Genomic DNA, 19,265 nt, shown 5'->3' on the forward strand with positions numbered 1-19,265 from the left:
GAATTAATGAAAATGAGGCTAGTTTGTCGAGCTTTACTTCTTTTACACAGTTTAAGCTGAACTTTAATAGGTAATAATGTTACTGCCTGAGGAGATCTAGAGTTACTTGCAGAACCATCTCCGCTGCCCCCAGCTAACAAATAAACAGAGGTCAGTGGACTTACCATTTTAATTAAATAAAGAAGGCTAAAATCACAAGTGAAAGTTAAGAAAAAAAATGAGGAGGAGAACCTTAATTCTAATAAAAAATGAATGACACTGGAAAAACAAATAAAGATTGTATTAGATCATTTAAGTTTCCCTATAAAATTCTGAAAGTGGCCAAGAAAGTTTCTACGCCACCCATATAAACACCACCACTGGCTCTCACCTGGAAAACAAAAGCAGTGAAGCTGATCCTCCACAGTCCTCCAAGAAAGGTACTTTGCTGCCATTGCACACCATTAGTAAACTACTATAGCAGCTCTTTTGTAGAGATTTTATGAGTGTCAGTAATCACCATTCCAATTATTATTTACAGGTAAAAATGTTTAATTGCATATTCAATGATATTCACAGAGTTTCAAGTTTATTTTATGGATGGAATCACACTCTGTTTTCACAACATCATGAGAAGATGTCATTTTTAAAGTAGTACTTTGGTTCGGGGGCCAACATTGAGCCAAAAATGAACACACAGAACAAGTGTGACAACGCAACATTTTTTAATGTCACACATTCATCATTATTTTGCATCTCCCATCAAGAAACATAAAGCTATTACCAAGTCTGAATATTAACATACTATGGCAGTTTTCTAGCCAGGTGGCAAAAAGAATCTAAAAAATATGTTTGGATGTCAATATCACGCAACTAAAGTGAGACTGATCGCTCTTTTGATGTTTGAAATGAGATGTTTTAACAGCATTGCCTTATGGGATGCAACAGGATAACACAAAGAAAACACGTCTTAACTAAACTCCTAAAAGCTGCAGATAGCAGCACACATGATCTTTGATACTGTTGCATCTGAGCACTGTCTGATAGTGATGAATCACTGGTACTGCTCCATTGCTAACTTATCCTGACTTGTCATTTCCAGGCTTTTTTCATACAAGTAGTAGATGCTCTCTGTACAAAGTAGTTTAGTGAAGCTAGTTATACCCTAATGTCCCTACCTCCCATGAAGACAAGGTCCTGAGCAGTCACAGCCAAATTTAGTTATTCCTGCTATATGTATGGGGTTGGCATAAGGACCCTTACATCCTAAAAACAACCTATGCTTATATGTTAATAGAAATAAAAAGGTAGAAATTGAAAATTCAGAGTATTTTCATAAATACAAGCAATGATGTTCTTCCTCAGGAAAGGCTTTCAATTAAGCAAAACATCTTGTCTGAGGAAGGAGGAGTTTCACTGTTTTGTCTCCACAAGAAGAAACATCAATTTATTTAGTTAAATCCATACAGAAGGTACATGAGTCCTTTTATCTTACGTGAAACTAAGTTTAAATAGACCAGAAATTGAACAGAGCTAAGACAAAATAATTCAGTCTGAAATTAAAACCTCCAAAGTGACTTGTACTCTTTTACCTACAAAACTCTGCAAACATACTGGAAGTAATTTTGCAGAACACACATGCACACCACCAGCATGTCTACACAAAGACATCTTCAGAATGACTCAAGTGGACGTAAGGATTTTCTTATGGGTTATTATAGGTTTCGGAAAGCACTGCAGTTCTTTTTAATTTTAAGGTAGCTTTTCTATTTATAGCTTTTCCTCATACCACAGATTGTTTCTGTGTTAAAAACACATGCTATACAGACAGCCAGGAAATATTATGCATGATCTTGAAGCCCAAAATTCTCCAAAAATTTTTGGTTTGCTCATATTTATTTGCGATATACACGCACTCATTACTTACCTGAGATAGAGACCAAACATAGTTTGACTGAAAGCTTCCTACATTTCCACAGGAGAGTAAAAGAAGTCGGGAAGCAACAATTCTAGCCACTGAAAGGAGCACTTAGCCACAGTGCTGTGGCAGTGCCCTCTTATTATGCTTTTCCCTTTGAAAGACATGACCCCGACATACACTAATTATGGTCACCTCTCCTACCTGCAGAAACTGGTTCTGCCAGGCATAGGACTGAACCTCAACTTACCCATGGCCTGCATTTCTTCTTTCTGCCTCTGGAATCTTGTCTTTTCCTTTGCTCCCTTACTTCTGCTTCCTGGGATATTTTGTTTAGCAGTAACCTTGTCCTCCTAATAGGCAGTTTGGTGGAAAGGGTGGGGAGAGCAAAGAGAAAAAGCACAGTATGTACAGTGATATGACCGGCAACAGATACTCCCCATCTTTCAACAGTTCTCTAAAAGGAGAAAGAGAGGCTAAAACCTTTTCTCACAAACATGCTAACTATGCAAAGATTCTAATAGCTATATATATTTTTTTCCACAGCTGCCTTTGTGAATAAGGCCATTTAGAGCATTATGCTGTTCAAAAAAAGCCAAGTTAACTAACTGTATCTGAAAGTATGAATTAAAGATTTTTAGATAATTTATGAACCATCCTGGAAGGGACAAATACTATATACACTTTCAAAACACACTGAAAAGCTCATTTATTGGTGGGATCCCAGCAATCAGAAGCTAAATACTAAGTTTGATTTCTTTTCACCTTAAATATAAGCCAATATATTATATGCACTATATCCTGATTCACACTCTAGATAGGGAGGAAGGAAAAGCTCAGTTTCAGCTTTGCATTCCAGTTCTTCTGAAAGTCATATAGCAGATAGAATAGTGCAGAAGACTCTACTGCTGTGTCTTCATCAGAAATTAAAACTTTGTTCATTACTTACCTGACTAAGAGAGGCCCTCTTTGGAGGCCTCCCTCGCCTTCTGCTTGCAGGACTGAAGATAAATGTGGGTGGGTCATCGGGAAAGAAGTACGAGAAATTTTGTTCTGCTAGACTGTATTTTGCAATTGATGTAGCCTTAATAAGAAAGATGAAAACAGGTATTGATTGTGAAATGATTACCTCTTCATAGGTACCAACTTTTACGTATCAGGAATTCAGACAGACAATGCAATTGGTTGGCTGAGAGAAAAGAGAAAAGATTCCAAAATGGTATAAAAGTAGAGTTAATCCAGCAAGAGGATAATAATGTAAGCAGCACATGTTTGAACAAAGATTTTGGCCTCATTTAGTAAAAATCATGTTTATTTAGATACCTTTGAACAAACACAGCTGGATGCAGACTTTTCAGCAAATTACTGGAATGTGATAGGGGTGACTTTTGACAGAGAAAGCAGGGAAAGCAATTTACTGAAGAAACTCACAATTAAACCATTTTGAAGAAGAGGAAAAAGTATCATTTTTTTCTCTGAGTTGTCAGGGTTTCGCTTCAAGCTAGCTTCCTCAAACTGTGACTTTGGGAAGCCTGCCCTTATCATGATATTGATAAGGACACAAATGACACTCCAATAAGGACATGTTCATGTATTTGCTGAAACATGAGGTAACTGACAACAGAACAAACAGATGCTCCGAAAAGTCCTCAAACACACACGAGAAACACAAACATATACAAAATATCACAATTCTCATCTGGCAGCAGAAAGTGACAAAAAATTGACAGGTCAGACCCAGCATACTATGTCCAGATTTTCTGCATCAAGAATATCCTCTTCTGAAAGCAGCCCAAGCAAGGGACAGCCTAAACTTGCCATCCAACTCCCTTTAAACTGTTTTCTTCTATTTCTCTAAAAGAGACGGACTCTAAAGCTACAAATACATCTGAAGAGTTTGTTGCATTTGACATTTTCAACATATTTCAGCGGCAAGACTCTCCCTGATGCTCTCATCTCTTAGTGCTTTCCTGTACAGAATGAAGCTATGCAAGAGTTTGAGCATTCCTCTTAACACACACAGAAAATGCCAAATGTAGTAAACCTGCTTTTTAAAAACAAGAATCTACGAAGAATTTCAGGGTCAAGGCTGCAGCATGCAGTAGAGAGGCTGCAGGATCTCCTGCGGCACAGACAGTTTGGCAGAGGAAACTGCTTTTTATTTTGGAAGCATGAGGAGAGCTGCACCCTTCCTTGAACTGCACAAGGCAAGAGAAATTACCAGAGTTGCCCTCACGGACTAGGGTGTGAGCTCTAATCTGAATCTTGTAGAATGTATCACACTAACCTCACACAAGGCGCACAGAAAGGTGCGCCCTAACAGCTTTGCTACCTAAAGCCTCACCCAAAACTCACTCCAGGTACCCTGGCTCCTCTATGTTTCTGTCCCACTTGAAGAATTGGAGACCTTAATCTACAATAACATGTATTTCCAACTAAAAACTATTACAACAGAATAATATTAGTCTAGTACAGCAAGGCTGAAACAGTTAATTTTATTAACCTAGAAATACTAGGTGTATAGCTTGGAGAAAGGAGTCAGCTTATATACTAGACTCCTTAAAAATATATTATACTTTAATAAACAATTATTTTTGTACATGAGGACTCCCATTTTCAATTCAGGAACTTTTCTTAATGTGTAGCTAACGGAAGACTTACAGACTTCAGTTTTGCTTAAATTCTAGAGTGCAGAAAAAGGACCATCTTGTTCAAAACAAAACAAAAACTCATTTTGCAGAAAAAAATGCAATATTCACTTCTATTTTGTAAAGGTCAAATACTAATTCCTATAAGATACTTAAAAAAGATGATGTACTTCAGAAAGATAAGTTAAGTAACTACTTAAAGTACAAGAAAGACAAGTAATATCAATATGCTATTCAGCATACTATCCCATCTTATTTACCTTCATTTTAATGACTCCATCATGTGCTTCACAGTGCTGTTTCAGAAAAAGTTTAAGTCTATCACGAGAAAAGAGATGCTTCCTCCTGCTGCATGAGGAAAGAAAAGGAAGATTATCAACTAAGTTACTTTTATGGTTGTTTAAATACAGCAGACAATATGTGCAAGAACACATATAACAGATCGTATGATTTCAAGCTTTTTGCTATTTTATTAATTCTAAATTACACCCTTACTACTCTAACTAATAGCTGTTCTCAGCAAACCCAATTAAATATCCTTTTCATACCCAATTAAATATAAAATATAAATATATTAAATGTTTGTTGTGAACATCATGGTATGGACAGTCTTTTATGCACATACACATGTGCACACTATACACACACACCCCTCCACAGCCTATTCAGTCTTTCTAGATATTCAAAATAGTTGTTTCTAATCCAGTAACATAAAGAGAAAATAAAAATAGATAATAGATTTAAAAAAAAAAAAAAGTGTTGGGAAATAGCATCTGCATTTCACAGATGGGGAAGTGAGGCACACAGGGCTCAAGCTGACAAGCTAAGAGGCACTCCACATTTTCTGGCCAGACTGTAGAATCCCTTGCCACAGGACACTGGGCATCTAAACATCTCCTGGCATTCCAGGGAATCCTGCCCTACTTCATATGAAAAAACAAAACCAAAAACAAACGAACAAAAAACCACCTCAGAATAACTGTTTACAGAAACCACATACGCCTTGAAGTGTTTGAGTACCTTAAAGTTAAACATGAACTTAAATGCACTGGAAAATTGGGATGATTTATTGCATGAGGACCAAATACATCAAGTGACTTGCTGATGACAAGAAAGTAATTTATAAAAAAACTAACTCTATCTCAAACACTCGCACTGGAACTGAAGTGATTTGAAATCAGAGAAGATTTTTGAAAATATCCAAATTACAGAAGTTTGATGAACCATCTACTCTTTAAAAAAAAAAAAAAAAAAGTGTGTCCTCTTTTATGTACGTATACATGCACACAAACACACAGCCCTCCACAATTTAGTTTTCCACTAAATTCATCAGGATAAATTGGGCTATTTAAGACAGAAGAATCTTCACAGCTATTTTAAAGGAATAAAACGCTGTGATTGCCAGTGTCTGCTCCAGCATTTCAAGCCAGATTCACTGTTGCACAGAAAGAGAGCTCACAATGCTAAGACTCCTGAAACTTTATAGGGTTCTCATTTTTTTTCCATTCTTCTCCATCAGTCACAGCAGTAGTGACAACAGCTGGTCCCATACGCGTTTGGCAGTGAAAGCACACAGATTTTAAAGGAGCTGCTATATGCACTACTATTTGCAAAGCTTAGAATCTCTGCTACAGAAAGCTTGGGAAACGCAAAGGCTATATCTTGTTCCAGTGTTTCTAATTAATAGTTCTAAAATACTACTTAAAAATTCCATTTTATATCAAAAATGTCTTTACAACTTATATCTCTCACATAGTTGTCCATAAGATAAAATTTTAACTTTCATATACTGTTTTTACCTTAGCTGAGATGCTTTAACAATAACAGATTCATAAAGTTCTTTTTTAATAGGTTGGACTTTATATTTGAACAAAGAGGGATCAATTATGGCTTTCTTCTTCCTAAAATGAAAACAAAAAGAAGTTAATTACACAGTCGCAGAATATCAACTTTAATGTAAACATTTGAGAAGTAGTAAATATACTATACAAGATATATGTATTTTATGTAGAACATACACACACACACAGAGTAGACCTCTTGAAAATACTCAATCATCTTTAACATAATATGTAACTTCCGCCAGTACAAAACCGGATTTATTAATTTCTTACAGCTCACTAACTTTAAATCTGCATCAAAGGCAACAGCATCTGCAAAGCACAGGAAAAGGGATGTGGGAATAGTTTTTTGTTTGGTTTTGCTTAGGGTGGAGGGAGGAGAAGTAGGGCCAAATGGGAGAGCAATTCCTCAAAATTAAAAATCAAAAAAAAATCAAAACTTTAAAAAAGTGTCAATGAGGAAATGATTAACATAAACAAAGAAAACAGACTTGGAAACAGTCAAACATTTATCAGACCTAAGAATATAAATAACCTGCTTGACTTGTGTCTTATTGTCAGAGTTAAAGTTTTGAGTCACTCAGATCAACTTAAGAAAAATAAATAAAAAGCTAATCACAATAGCAAAACAACCCAGAAACAGCCTGTAAAGAATAAGTAATTCAGTACATCAAAATTAGCAAAATTTGAATGTTTCTGCCGTTGTACTAGCCTTAAACTTAAAATCTGTTAATATTATCTGGCCACTATTTCATTACTTACATGTTTGCTATATTAAATTAATTAACTAAAAAAATATGAAGACTTAACCAAAAGTCTTACTAAAAATATCATAAGTTGAAAACCTTTGTATTTTAGTCTTGCAGCAACACGGTCTTCCATGATCTTCTACGGTCTCAAAAAGGAAAGATAAAGAACACTGTTGCAAGAGGATTTCCTAAACAGTGGCAAACCCATACTTGTTTCCTTATCATATACTCCTGTATTTCCAGGCCTTCAGTTTAATAGTCTAAAGGACTGAACATTGAAGTTCTTCTCTCATCTTTTGCAGGTTATCTGTAACAGCCCAACCTAGTTCCCAAATACACTATCTTTTCCTGCTTAGTTTCTAAGGTTTTTATGACTATCTTTAGTAGTGAGCACATTCCTCAACCTTCCTCTGTGAATCTTTAAGGTCTAAATCTTGTTTAAATCACAAGAGTAAGAAAAATGTATTTGATACACAAATTTTTAACTTTTTACATATAGATAATTTAAATGCTTTGGCATGCAAGTCAGAGTGGAAACATCTGCATCTGTATTTATAAAGCATGATACAAGACACGCAAGAGTCAGAGGTGTTATTAGACTCATTTCACAGCAGAGAATCACTACAAAAAATCTTCACAGAACAGCTCAGAGCACAGAAAAAGCAAGTTAGATAGAGACAAAATTAGGTGAATGACAATAGTGGCCATTTTTCCAGCCTAAAGCCTGGCAGACTCTGTTGCAGTTTTGTGGACTACATAAAGGTCTGCTGGGAGGCTGAGTTTTGTTCCTCAGACTTTCAAACTCATGTCCATACTTCTCAGTAAGGTCACCTGCAATATTAATGGAATGAGACAAATTGCACAGAAAACAAAAACAAAACAAAACCCTAAAGTTTACAGGAACAGAAATGTATCTAAAAGGAATTCTGTCCTCCCCTCGAAAAGGCACAGCAGCTTTTCCATTTCCCTTTGACAAGAGCTGTGCTGGGAACGGGAAGGCACCTGAAAATTGTTAGCTGAATAATACAATCATTTAAGTTCTACATATGCTCCTCAACAAGCTTTATGCAGAGCTAATTTGTCAATACATTGATCTGACAGAGAAACTGGCCCCTAGACAGCTTTGAAGGTTGCTGTTGACAAGCCAAGTCATGCCAATCTATGCTGAATAATTGCAACTGCCTTTTTGGAGCTTTTGATGTTGCAAGTCTAGTCAGGTTATATAAAAAAAATTTACAGGTTATGTAAAAAAAAATCCAGCAACTTGAAGCATCAGTAACAACTTATTAGTTATACTGCTCTAGAGACAAGACAACAGCAACTCTCAATGAAATCCTGACTTTGGACCTTATGAGGAAGATTTAAGCAGCTCTAGATTCAGGGCACTGACCCTTTCTTATAATACAAAGTAAACTAAGATTATAACCATTATTATTCGATTCAGAGGATGAGGGATGCAGAGAGAAAAAGGAATTCAAGACAAAAAATAAAGTGCTGCTGGAGATCCTGTCCTGCTCTAAAGACTAGTTATGACTACCTCTTTTGACACGCCTTTACTAAAAAGATTCCTATATAAGGGCAGAAAACTAGGATGAAGATGGTAAAAACTCTGGATAGTAAGAATCTGCTGGTTTTTTTGTTTGTTTTTTCCAAAATCCTTCTTGACTGAAAACCTAAGCCGAGGTTTCTTTTCCAGTATTTCTGATGTGGTTGTGGTTCACATCACTCGAGCTCTGGGCAGCAGGAACGCCACGAAGTGACGGCAGCAAACGCTGTATACATGTGGCAGCACAAGCTTCACAGAGCCCCCGTCTGCTGCCGAGTGGCAAAGCAAGTGCCAAGTGCGACCCCACCAGCCACGCGCTGCTGGTGAGGAGACTGGAGCCCTTTAACGCTCGAGCAGCGCGGAGGCCTGCGCTGAGCACCGCTCGTGGCGAGGGCTTCTGCTCTGAGGATCAGAGCACCTCACCAGAGGGTCACAGAGCACAATATCAACCACTGCAGACCCTAGACTACTTTTTGCCTTGTAATTTAGGGCGCTCTCTTTTTCTGAGAGTGCTGGAGAGTGCGAGTGTTGCTGCCCCTTTCTCCACGTGTAACTAAAGGTTTTATTGCAGAGCACCATGCGAAAGGTCAGTACTTTCACAGAATACTTGGCTACTTCTGCCCCGAGCAAACAAGAGCAGGGTCACAGAAAGGTTGGGATCTCTAATGACATCTATTTTCAGTTAAGATTCTCTGGCCTCACAGATTCTTTAGGAAAAATATTTGCAGATGGCTCATCAATCTGTGCTAGGAGCTCCCCGCCCCCACGGAGCATCTGCTGCCCCATTGTGCAAAGGCACCTCCTCGACGCTGCCGGTCTGCGCGCGCCGAGGTAGAACTCATCCTCCGAGCGCAGCAACTCGGCTCCCAGGCCCACGAGCTCTCCGCTCGCTACATCCCAGATTCTCGAAATACAGCAAAATTCAGACCCTAAGGATTAGGATTGCAAAATCCTATCATTCAGTCGAGTGGAGTTGCTCATTCCCTGAGTAGGGGTATTAAGGGTGTTCGATGTCTGTATGCAAAAACTGACTGCAACGCTCCATGTTCAGATACACTTTATGGCTACACCTTTAAATCTGAACATACCCCAAAATTACTGCACTCTTGCATTTCTTAGAGAAATACTAGCTCAGGACTTTTACTTGACATATTAAAATTGTCCAAGGTTTGCAACTTATTTTTAACATCATAGATGTTTATTAGATACGCCTCAGAAAAGTGCTTCAAAAATGTACTCATACATTTTCACTAGCCGCCTTTAAGAAAACTAGTTTTCCACTGCCAGAATAAGCAATCATCTGGGAGAACTACAGACTGACTGATATCAGCCCCAGTCTAACTACCAGCTGTGCAAATGTGGAAGCCATGGCTATATAGAGAGATCAGTGCTGCTGTGAGCTCTGTGCACGCTTGCATTCAGTCCAAGAACAACATCCTTCAGAAGCCAGGCCTTGCAGAACACAGAAAATGCATCTATTTTCTCAAAGGTGTAGCATTGCTTCATGAACAACTTGGGCACTACCTTAAAATGACATAATGCAGGATAAAAGTTTCAAAATTATTTCTTTAGCCATATAAGGAGCTCCTCCTTATTTATTCAAGGCATGTCAGGACATGGAAGTCCTCATGCAGCAATCAATGACAGACTGACTGCCATGGTCACGTGACAATTCAAAGTCAATGACAGTTCATATAAAGCCTGTTGTCAGCATCTATGTTGCCAGCTACAAGACGGGGGCCCATTTCAAGCATTTTCTTTTATAGACACTGCCTATGAAGCACAGGGATCTGTCTTCACATTATGCTCCTGGAACAAGCTGCTTATTCAAACTCAATTACTGGCCAGCAAAGGGATCTTCCAAATTAAACACCAGAATTATAGTCAAGCTCTCTTATTCAGTATCATTAAGCTACAGCATACATACAGGCAAGACACAAACAGTGCACCTAAAAACATAATCAAATCCACAAGCTACTGTACAAACACACAATAATGACACCTTTGTATATTTTTCTATATTGGAAAAACACACTAAGTCCCTGAAGAGACTATTCTCTTAAACAGAACATTAAAAAAAAAAAAAAAAACAGAAAAAAAAACACCACTCAACTCCCTCCAGTGTGTCCAGTAAGGCCATGTTCTGTTATTACACAGCCATCTCAATTCTGACGTTGACAGTGGAAGTGCATATAGGAGAGGTAGTGCATATGCATATAGGGGAAGCAGTGCATCATGCTAAGTAGTAGCAGAGTGTGGAAATGCAGAAAGTAACTGTGTTTTCCAAGATACAGTAGCATTAGGTTCTGCAGCACAGAGAGGCCTAGTGACAGGCACACAGGGCCTTCCCACCCTCCTTCACCAGAGACACTGTCGCTCCAAAGAGATTAATCACCATTATGTTGCAGGTACTCCATCTTTCACAGTTCTTTGGTTCATACACACAGCACTGACAACCACAAGAGCATAAGACACCTGTGAATGTTCAGTTTGTCACTCTGGGTTGGATGAGCGCTCAATGGCTACAGCCCCTAAAAGCCAGGTCACTGGTCTCAGTTGGACCCTGGTGCATCTGCAGTAGTCTCATTTTCCCCTAACTGTAAAAGTATAATTTACCCATTTTGTGCAGAACTATTGTGAGTTTCTGAATCATCACTATCACTGATGACAATCGTGTCTCCATCAGCACTGCTGAGGTGGCCGTTAGCCATTCCGTTGTGATGCACTGGAGCAATGACTTCCAAAACCTTACACGGCAACCTGAAATCAAACACAGACATTTATCATCACTAAAGTCTTTCACTAGTGCAAAAAAAGTCTAATGTTGTAGCAGATGTTATTTTAAGAATACATGAATAACTAAACATTGGCTAGTGAATAAAAGAGATTTTCACTGAAACACTAGGAAAAATATTCATTTCATGAGTTCATTATCCTGTATCTAAGAAATTATTAATCTGCTTAAACACAACACAATCAGCTTCAGTGGTCCAGATCACAAATTTGAAGCCACCATTAGAATAATTTTGGGTGTCAAGTTTACTTAGAACTGAAAAATATTTCAAAAGTTAACTTTATTAAAAAGTTAACTTCAAAACTAGAAGCCAAGCAAATCCTTTACACTTACTTTGCAAGCAAACTAGGAAGAACAAAAGATCTTCTGATTCCTGCATATTTTTTACTTATAAGAGATCATCATCTACTGTTGTTGATGACCTAAATAAAGAAGGCCAAAATGATCATTATGCATCTAATCTTAATAATGGCCCATTTATCTCCTGACACATATTAAGGCTCCATCTGGCATGCACACAACTGACAAAACAAGTCTACCCCTCTGCCATGCTGAATGATGGTTGTAAGAACCAAAATTAAACACACATTACAAAGTATAATTAATCGACACTTCAATGTTAGATAACTTATCAGAGCTGGTTCTTAACCACTACCTTTCACCCTTTCCTGGAACGCAATGGTGCACAGTTTTTAGCTTAAGCTCCTAAAACCTTATTTACTTCATAAAAACTAATTATTGAAGACACAGGATATCAAGCACTACTACTATAACCTCAAAGGGTGCAGGACGGGAGTGAAATGAGGGAAAAAAAAAAAACAAAAGCAAAACCCACAGACAGTAATTCGCCTCTGGGCACCAAGTACTATCATTTAAAATGAACAAGGCAGAAAAGATGAACTAGAGGGTTTGAATTAGCCTGGCATCATGCCTAAACCTAAGACAGTCAATTTTAAGTGTTTTTCTATTTAAACTGAACTAAACACTGGCAAAGGAATACGAGATGTTGAAATACTTCTTATAACAAACACTTCTTTATGAAAGCAAGCATCACTATCCAAAAATTTGAGCATAAGGCAAAAGGAGAGGAAAGGCAGAAGAAGGGAAAAAAAAAAAGTTGAAAACATTAAAATGTCCCAGGTCATATTCACTGAACGCAGTGAATTTAGCTGAGACTAAAGAAAGCAGTGAAGCAGTTAGTGCCCGTAGCTGCCCACCCCAAGGGTCTTTCAAGGATGCTAAACAGGGTCTGTTATTAGAAATAAATCGGAGCCTCTCTATACACCCTGAGCAAAGCTGACCATGTGAGCAATGCCCAGTCGCCCGCGGGGAGCCGGCGGCACGCGGAGGCAGAGCCGGCAGGAGCGGCCGCTCTCCCCGCCGCCCACACGCGGCCCGGCCAGCCCCCCACGCAGGGCTGGCGGCTCCGACCCCTCCGGAGGGCAGCCCACCTCTAAATACACCCGGAAAAACACCACCACCCCCCACGGGAACAACTAAGCACCGAGCACCTAACGGAGACTGCGCACGAAGCCAGCCCAAGGTGAAAGGGGCCTATTAAAGACGGGGTGGGCTCAGATTGACTGCGAGAGCATCCGGCAGGGCAGATGCACTGTCAATACTGGCTTCCTATTTCCACGATGCCATGGGCTCCCCTTCGTTACAAATACAAGAGATCTAACTGTAAGGTAGAAGCTATATTATCAGGCTTTAAAAAAAGCCAAGGAAAGATTACCTATTATTTTTTTTTCCTTAGTAGAACTAGGTTTTACAGATTGAAAGACATCTTTCTAGACTTCAATTCAAACAAAGTATCTTTAAATGAATTCTTACGGAAAAGAACTAAAAGCAGCAATGTTTAGAGCAATTAATACTTGTGCATTTTCTCAATTGTTTAAAGGACACTAGAGGGAGCACATGCACACTAAATCTGCCATGGAGTAAAACGGCCACATGAAAGCTAAATCACACAACTTGACCCTGCTCAATACCATCAAATGGACAAAGAGACTTAAACACACAGATCTTCTTCAATAACACTTGAATACTTAGTCATTGAGTATTCCAGCAATTTACCTGTATTTAATTTACCTGTTTATCCATTTGACTGAGCTGTAATTTACAGGGCTATCACATGTCCTTCTTTAAGGGTTGAAATCTTATATTTAATATATACTTCACTCAGTAAGTAGCAAAATACCCCAGTGTTTTTTTTATTATTATTATTAAACAGAGAAAATCATGAATGGAATAAATTCTAAAGGAAAGCAAGTGATTCTATATTTTTCATGCCCTTATTCAAATCATTACCAGAAATCTTTGGGGAAGAAATCTTTATGTGAAATATACAATGCCTGGCTCAATAAGAGAATAACACAAAGAAATTTAAAGGCTACTGATAGAGTATAGATTAAGGAAAGTGATGCAATCATTCCTTATGGCTTTAAAGAAAAAAAACAATCTATGAATGAAGACCTAGGGCTCAGAGCAACAGATCCCCTAGGTCAAGAGAAGGCAGAAATACCCTGCTTCTAGTGAGAATGAAAGTCTATTTCTTCTCAGCATCTTAAACATTCCTTGAGCTCAACTATTGTAACTCTTATTTTATATCATAAGGCAATTAAGATAGCTGAAAAGCAAAGAAAGTCCACTACCTAAAAAGACTGATAGCCTAGAGACCTTTACAGAGGTTGTATCAAAAGTCAAACAAATAATATTGCATGTATTTTACATAACTTTGGTATTTAAAAAAAAAAATCTCACATTATAGTAGTTTTCTTACATTCCCTAGCCCAGTCTCCACACATTACATCACAATTACTTCTAAATCCAGCTACACAGAACCATATCAGGCTAGACTCAAATCCTGCTCCCTGCTATCACAGACAAGGACTTCATATATAATCTGCTTCACAACTCAGTGAAGCTCCATTTTAAGAGCTGATTATATGCTCCTGAGGTAAAATTTTCCCAGGACTTCACATCCTTAATAGTAAAACCCTTTTCTAACTGCCAGCCTACCTTTTATATCACAATTTTAAATTCGCTTGTTGTTTCTCAGCACCCTTTAGGTCCTGTAAATGTACCTGAAGAGAGTCTGAAGTGTTATGGGAAAAATAACTTGGGAAGGCTCACCCAGTATTCCCTTGAAAATCAGAACTGGAAACACCTTAATGTAAAAAGACTGTTACCTTAAAAACAAATACACATATATTTGTGCATATATATATATATATATATACACACATACACACATATACACACACACATATATATACACACACACACAAGCATATATCTCAGTTAGGGAGTGCTTTCTTCATATAAAGTAAACATTGAAAAAATATCCTGCCTCATTATTCAAATCTAAAGTGCATTCAAAACATGATCAGATAAATTGAGAACAGATCCAGCACGAAATTTCACAGAAGAGCACCAGCTACCTCTGCCTCAGGAGCTGCTGGCTAAACCACAAGGACAAACGTGGGAAGGGAGGACCCTGCACTCACCCAGCCTCGCACACCTCTTCCTGAGCCAGTTGGCAAGCACACGTCCTCCAGCCCCTGCCAGTGACAGCCTCTGGGCCCACAGCCTTATTTTTTTGACAAGGTCAGAAACCAAGGTGCCTGAGGTCTCTTTAGATGGCTAAACACCATGGTGGAAAGGCTACAAGAGATGCTTGGTGTACATGATGAAAATCTTTTAAAGAAAGAAAAAGAAAACTACATAGGAACCCTGAAAGAGTAAACACAAAACCAATTCATGTAAACATTTATTTTTATTTAAATACCAGCACACATCTCTCCATATCTCAGTAAAAAATAATTAATTAGTTAATAAAATAAAAACCACTTAAATCCTCTGTTGATTTTCATGAATTTGTGATAGAGCTGGTCAGTTGCTCAGGTCAAACAGCACAACCAACTCTGGCAATCTAGAAGTTTTAGATGCCTCTGAGAATAGTGTTCAGCATTCCCACGCTGTTAAAAGTGGGTATAAGTAAAATGTATTTAAAAAAAAAATCTTTTATTGCAAAACAATATAGGTCTAACAATACACTGAAAAGTATGTATATGCAGGGTTACACAGCTTCCTAGGAATACAACACAAACTCCTCTGAAGCGTTTTGCTTCAGGTTTCTCTGCCTCCAAGAAGCTCTTCAGTGCCAGGGGACACAACTACCCCCAAGCTCAGCTCCACCAGCTCTCTCCAAAGGAACAAAACCAGCCTGCAGTCAGGCAGCAGACTGACACATCTATCAAAGCCTCACAGCAGGACTCGTCATTCCCAAAGGAGACAGCCAGGAATGGGCTGGCTGAAGGCAGCCAGAAACTAATGGCGCCTGCAACCTCAGGATGTTGTTCCACAACACCTCTTAATAGCCCAACACTGCTCAAAAGAGGAAACCTTCCTTGGCAATTCCTCCTTCCAGCCACCAGCCAAGCAGCCCCAGTGCTTACACCTTGGAGCTCTGACATTCAGTATCCTTTAATGATGGCCATTAAATTAAATCAACTGACCTGACACCACCACCACCACCACACATTAATGCAGCAAAAATGGTTCTTTGTATCAACTACTTAAAGCAGTTCACAGAGGGCTCTGATGAGACCTACGCTCCTGCTCCGTGCAAGAGGCCTATGCTGCCCACTGCCAGAAGCAGCAGAAGAACAAGGAGCTCCAAGACCTCCTTCTTTTAGGGACCCTGAGACACTGAAACTCCCTGGGTAGCTCAGTGATTTCAGCGGTCTCTCCTTCCGCTGCAAATCGAAAGGAGGGCACATTAGCACTGGGATACTAGGAGGACCCATACGTCTCACCCCTGACAAGATAGCTGGGCAAAACCTGACCAACGCTTCAAACTCACCAGTAGTTCGAGATGAGTATGATACAGGGGAACCCAAAGCAAAGGGTCTCCAGGCATAAATTCTTTCTCAAACTTTTTTCACTTAGCAAAGCAACTCAAGGGTATATGCAGAATCTTCGCTAGTTGAAATCAAGTTCGCCTTTCCAAAATAGAGTAGAAAACTTCCCTTGGATGTAGGAACTTATCTTTAAACCTTATGACCACATAAAGCCCCACCAACTTTCTGATTTTGTAGGTGTTAGCTCCAGAGCCTCTGTTTCCAGTTTTGTCTTTGCAAAACAAATTAAAGTCACTCTAAATTGTTACAGTGTAAGCAAGGAGACACTTTACCTTCTTCTATCTGGTGGTCTATGTTGCCTTTTCCTAGTTCTTAAAAGACAACTGCATATACAGACATGCAAACACCTTGCTGCTACTCTGAGTGAAAAACTTGGAAAACTAGCTACTCTTCTATGTTATGATGGTTGTTTTCTTCCCTCCCTAGTCTCTATTAGCCAGGCATCATATCTGCAAGCAAAATGCTGCCTATGCCCCAGCTAAGACTTACAGAGATGAAAACAGTATGCAAATCTTTTAATTGGCCTAACGTAGAGTTTAATCCACTATCAACTGTCTTAAAGCACTGGGACGCAAGCCAAACAAGTGATGAATTTTTTTTAAAAAAAAAGCTTACTTAGAGGGAAGATAGTTCCATAACTATCTACATTTTCTACAGCGTGGCAATGGTGGATACCAGGTTGCTCAGAACAGAGATCCTAAAAACACTACATCCTCGTAAAGCATCCTCATATGGCTTGCTTACTGACATCAGGCCAGTATTCTTCTGTGGCAGAATCTAGTGGACAAATTAAATGCAAAATATAGTCCCTTTTTGATATTTGCCATTTTCTATATGATCTTTTTCTTCTTATACATTACTTGTACATAACCTATAGCTGTTTTAATTTGCAGGTGGTTGATTTTTTAATCTAGTTCCTTATTCATTACTGCATAGCATAATACAAACTTCAGTGGGGAAGCAAAGGCCTCATATAACCCTTTTTTAACATGGAGGAAGGGGGTTCTGAAGAGCTAATGAAGTTGTTGTCCAACCTACGTCTTCGCTGCTAAAATTCGACTGCAATCTTGCAAAGTGATTGATGATGGTACGACAGCCGTTTGCACCAACGAGGAAAGCCACCATTTCTTGTAAGAGCATCCTTTCTCTGAACACTAGTGCTACATCACAAGCAGTCATTTATACATGAATTAAACATTTTTCTTCTGAAAAAAATTTTTAAAACCCACTTTTTTGACTGCTGACTTCCAAGCAGAAGAGAACATACTACAGCTGTATGAATTATGTAATGGTAGGTTTAAATAGTTGCTGTTTAGTCTGAGGCATCCACTGCTTTTTCAGTGAGGTCTTCCACTCTATACCCTTCCAAGTTTCAAATAACTGACTTCAGATTCTAGTATCTTGCAAAGCACTTTAACGAGTTACAATCCTGCCGGTACTGCACAGCACTAAGGCAGCACCAAATGGACAGATTGCAAGAGATGTCCTTCAGGGGGAGGGGATGGCAAACACTGACTAGTGTGCTACTGGCTCTTAAATTTCCAGTTCTGACACACAAATACAGTAAGAAATTCCAGTCAGTGTGGTCTACACTTCTTTCCTCCCATTTCAGTAAAACATGAACTAGAACATTAGCTGCTGAGTTGGTCATGGTTGAAATGAAATGTTATGCTAACGTTTTTCAACAAAAACTAGAATAATTCTGTTTAAATAAATAGTTTTCCAAGAAAAAGAGCGAGAGGAAGAAAGAAAGAGCGAGAGGAAGAAAGAAAGAGCGAGAGGAAGAAAGAAAGAGCGAGAGGAAGAAAGAAAGAGCGAGAGGAAGAAAGGCACATAACTGCCAGTTTGGAGGAAAGTCAGCCCAAGCTTGGCCAGAAAAATCAAATATTTATACACCAATAAAAGCTGGCCACTTTTGATCAGTGCATCATCTGACGGCTTAAAAGCAAACAGAACTGGCTCCTTCTTTCTCCTACTAGACTACCAAATTCCCAGCATCATTTTCAGAGACTGCCTGGACAAGTCACAACATGGGACTATGCGGGGTTCTCTGCAATTTCTTTCCTGGGTGATAAGGACTGCAAAGGCACCAGATGTGACTTAGCAGGAGGGACAAAATACCTTCCACACTCTCAAAGTTCCTCCTACCAACCCTCAGCAACAAGGCAGAGGCAGCCAAATACAAAGCTGAGGGGGACAACGAAAGGCTAGAAATCAGAGGAACCCATAAGGGACATAAACCCAGAAAAAGGAATGAGGCAACAACCAAAACATCCAAACTGGTTACGAGAATCACCGTTCTCAGACTTCTGCCTGTGCCTAACCTCTACACAAAGCAGTTGTGTTCTTACCCCTCTCCAGATGCACTGTTCATTATACGTGGTACTGCAGGCTGCTTCATAAACACATACACATTATTAACCCAAAATCCTAATCCTTCTAAAGTCTAGGTTTCTTTCCATTTACTCTATTCAAAGTCTACAAGGCTGTATTAAAACCATTCCTCTTACAAAAGTACTACCTTTGAAAAGCTCAGAGTAATAAAAAGTCAATACTTGATTTGCTTCAACAACCTCAATTCACCCCTTGTTACACAGGCATTTCTTGTAGGCTTCACATTAAGTGAAGCCTAGAGCTCAGAGCGCCAACAATCCTGCAAACATTATATGCACAAAAAGCTTTACATGCAAATGCAGTAGAACTGTTTACACCTAGACAAATGGCTTTTCAGGAGATGCCAAGTTCTGTGGGGTCTCATAAGATGCTACTTCATTTTAGATGGACTATGACCACTTAAGTTTGAAAAGATGAAGACAATGTAGCTAATCACAGCCAAACAGAACAACTACACTTCTATATTGTCTG

At 38.9% G+C, this 19,265-nt stretch overlaps 1 protein-coding gene across 2 annotated transcripts in view; it reads right to left on the minus strand.

Moving 5' to 3' along the window:
- The window catches only part of BAZ1A (bromodomain adjacent to zinc finger domain 1A), a 59,240-nt gene that overhangs the window by 30,030 nt on the left and 9,945 nt on the right, over positions 1 to 19,265 (minus strand). For both annotated transcript variants that reach the window (XM_088529233.1, XM_088529234.1), the window contains exons 3-7: positions 11,298 to 11,441; positions 6,345 to 6,446; positions 4,806 to 4,893; positions 2,847 to 2,981; positions 2,148 to 2,250 (exon numbers count right to left, since the gene is read on the minus strand). In XM_088529233.1, the coding sequence (XP_088385359.1) occupies positions 2,148 to 2,250; positions 2,847 to 2,981; positions 4,806 to 4,893; positions 6,345 to 6,446; positions 11,298 to 11,441 (572 nt within the window). The remainder of the gene's footprint in view (positions 1 to 2,147; positions 2,251 to 2,846; positions 2,982 to 4,805; positions 4,894 to 6,344; positions 6,447 to 11,297; positions 11,442 to 19,265) is intronic.

The sequence above is a fragment of the Tinamus guttatus genome, unplaced genomic scaffold (genome assembly GCF_059628265.1).
Source record: "Tinamus guttatus ecotype Peru unplaced genomic scaffold, ASM5962826v1 Tinamus_guttatus_pri_ptg000327l, whole genome shotgun sequence".
In the NCBI taxonomy this organism is placed as follows: Eukaryota; Metazoa; Chordata; class Aves; order Tinamiformes; family Tinamidae; genus Tinamus; species Tinamus guttatus.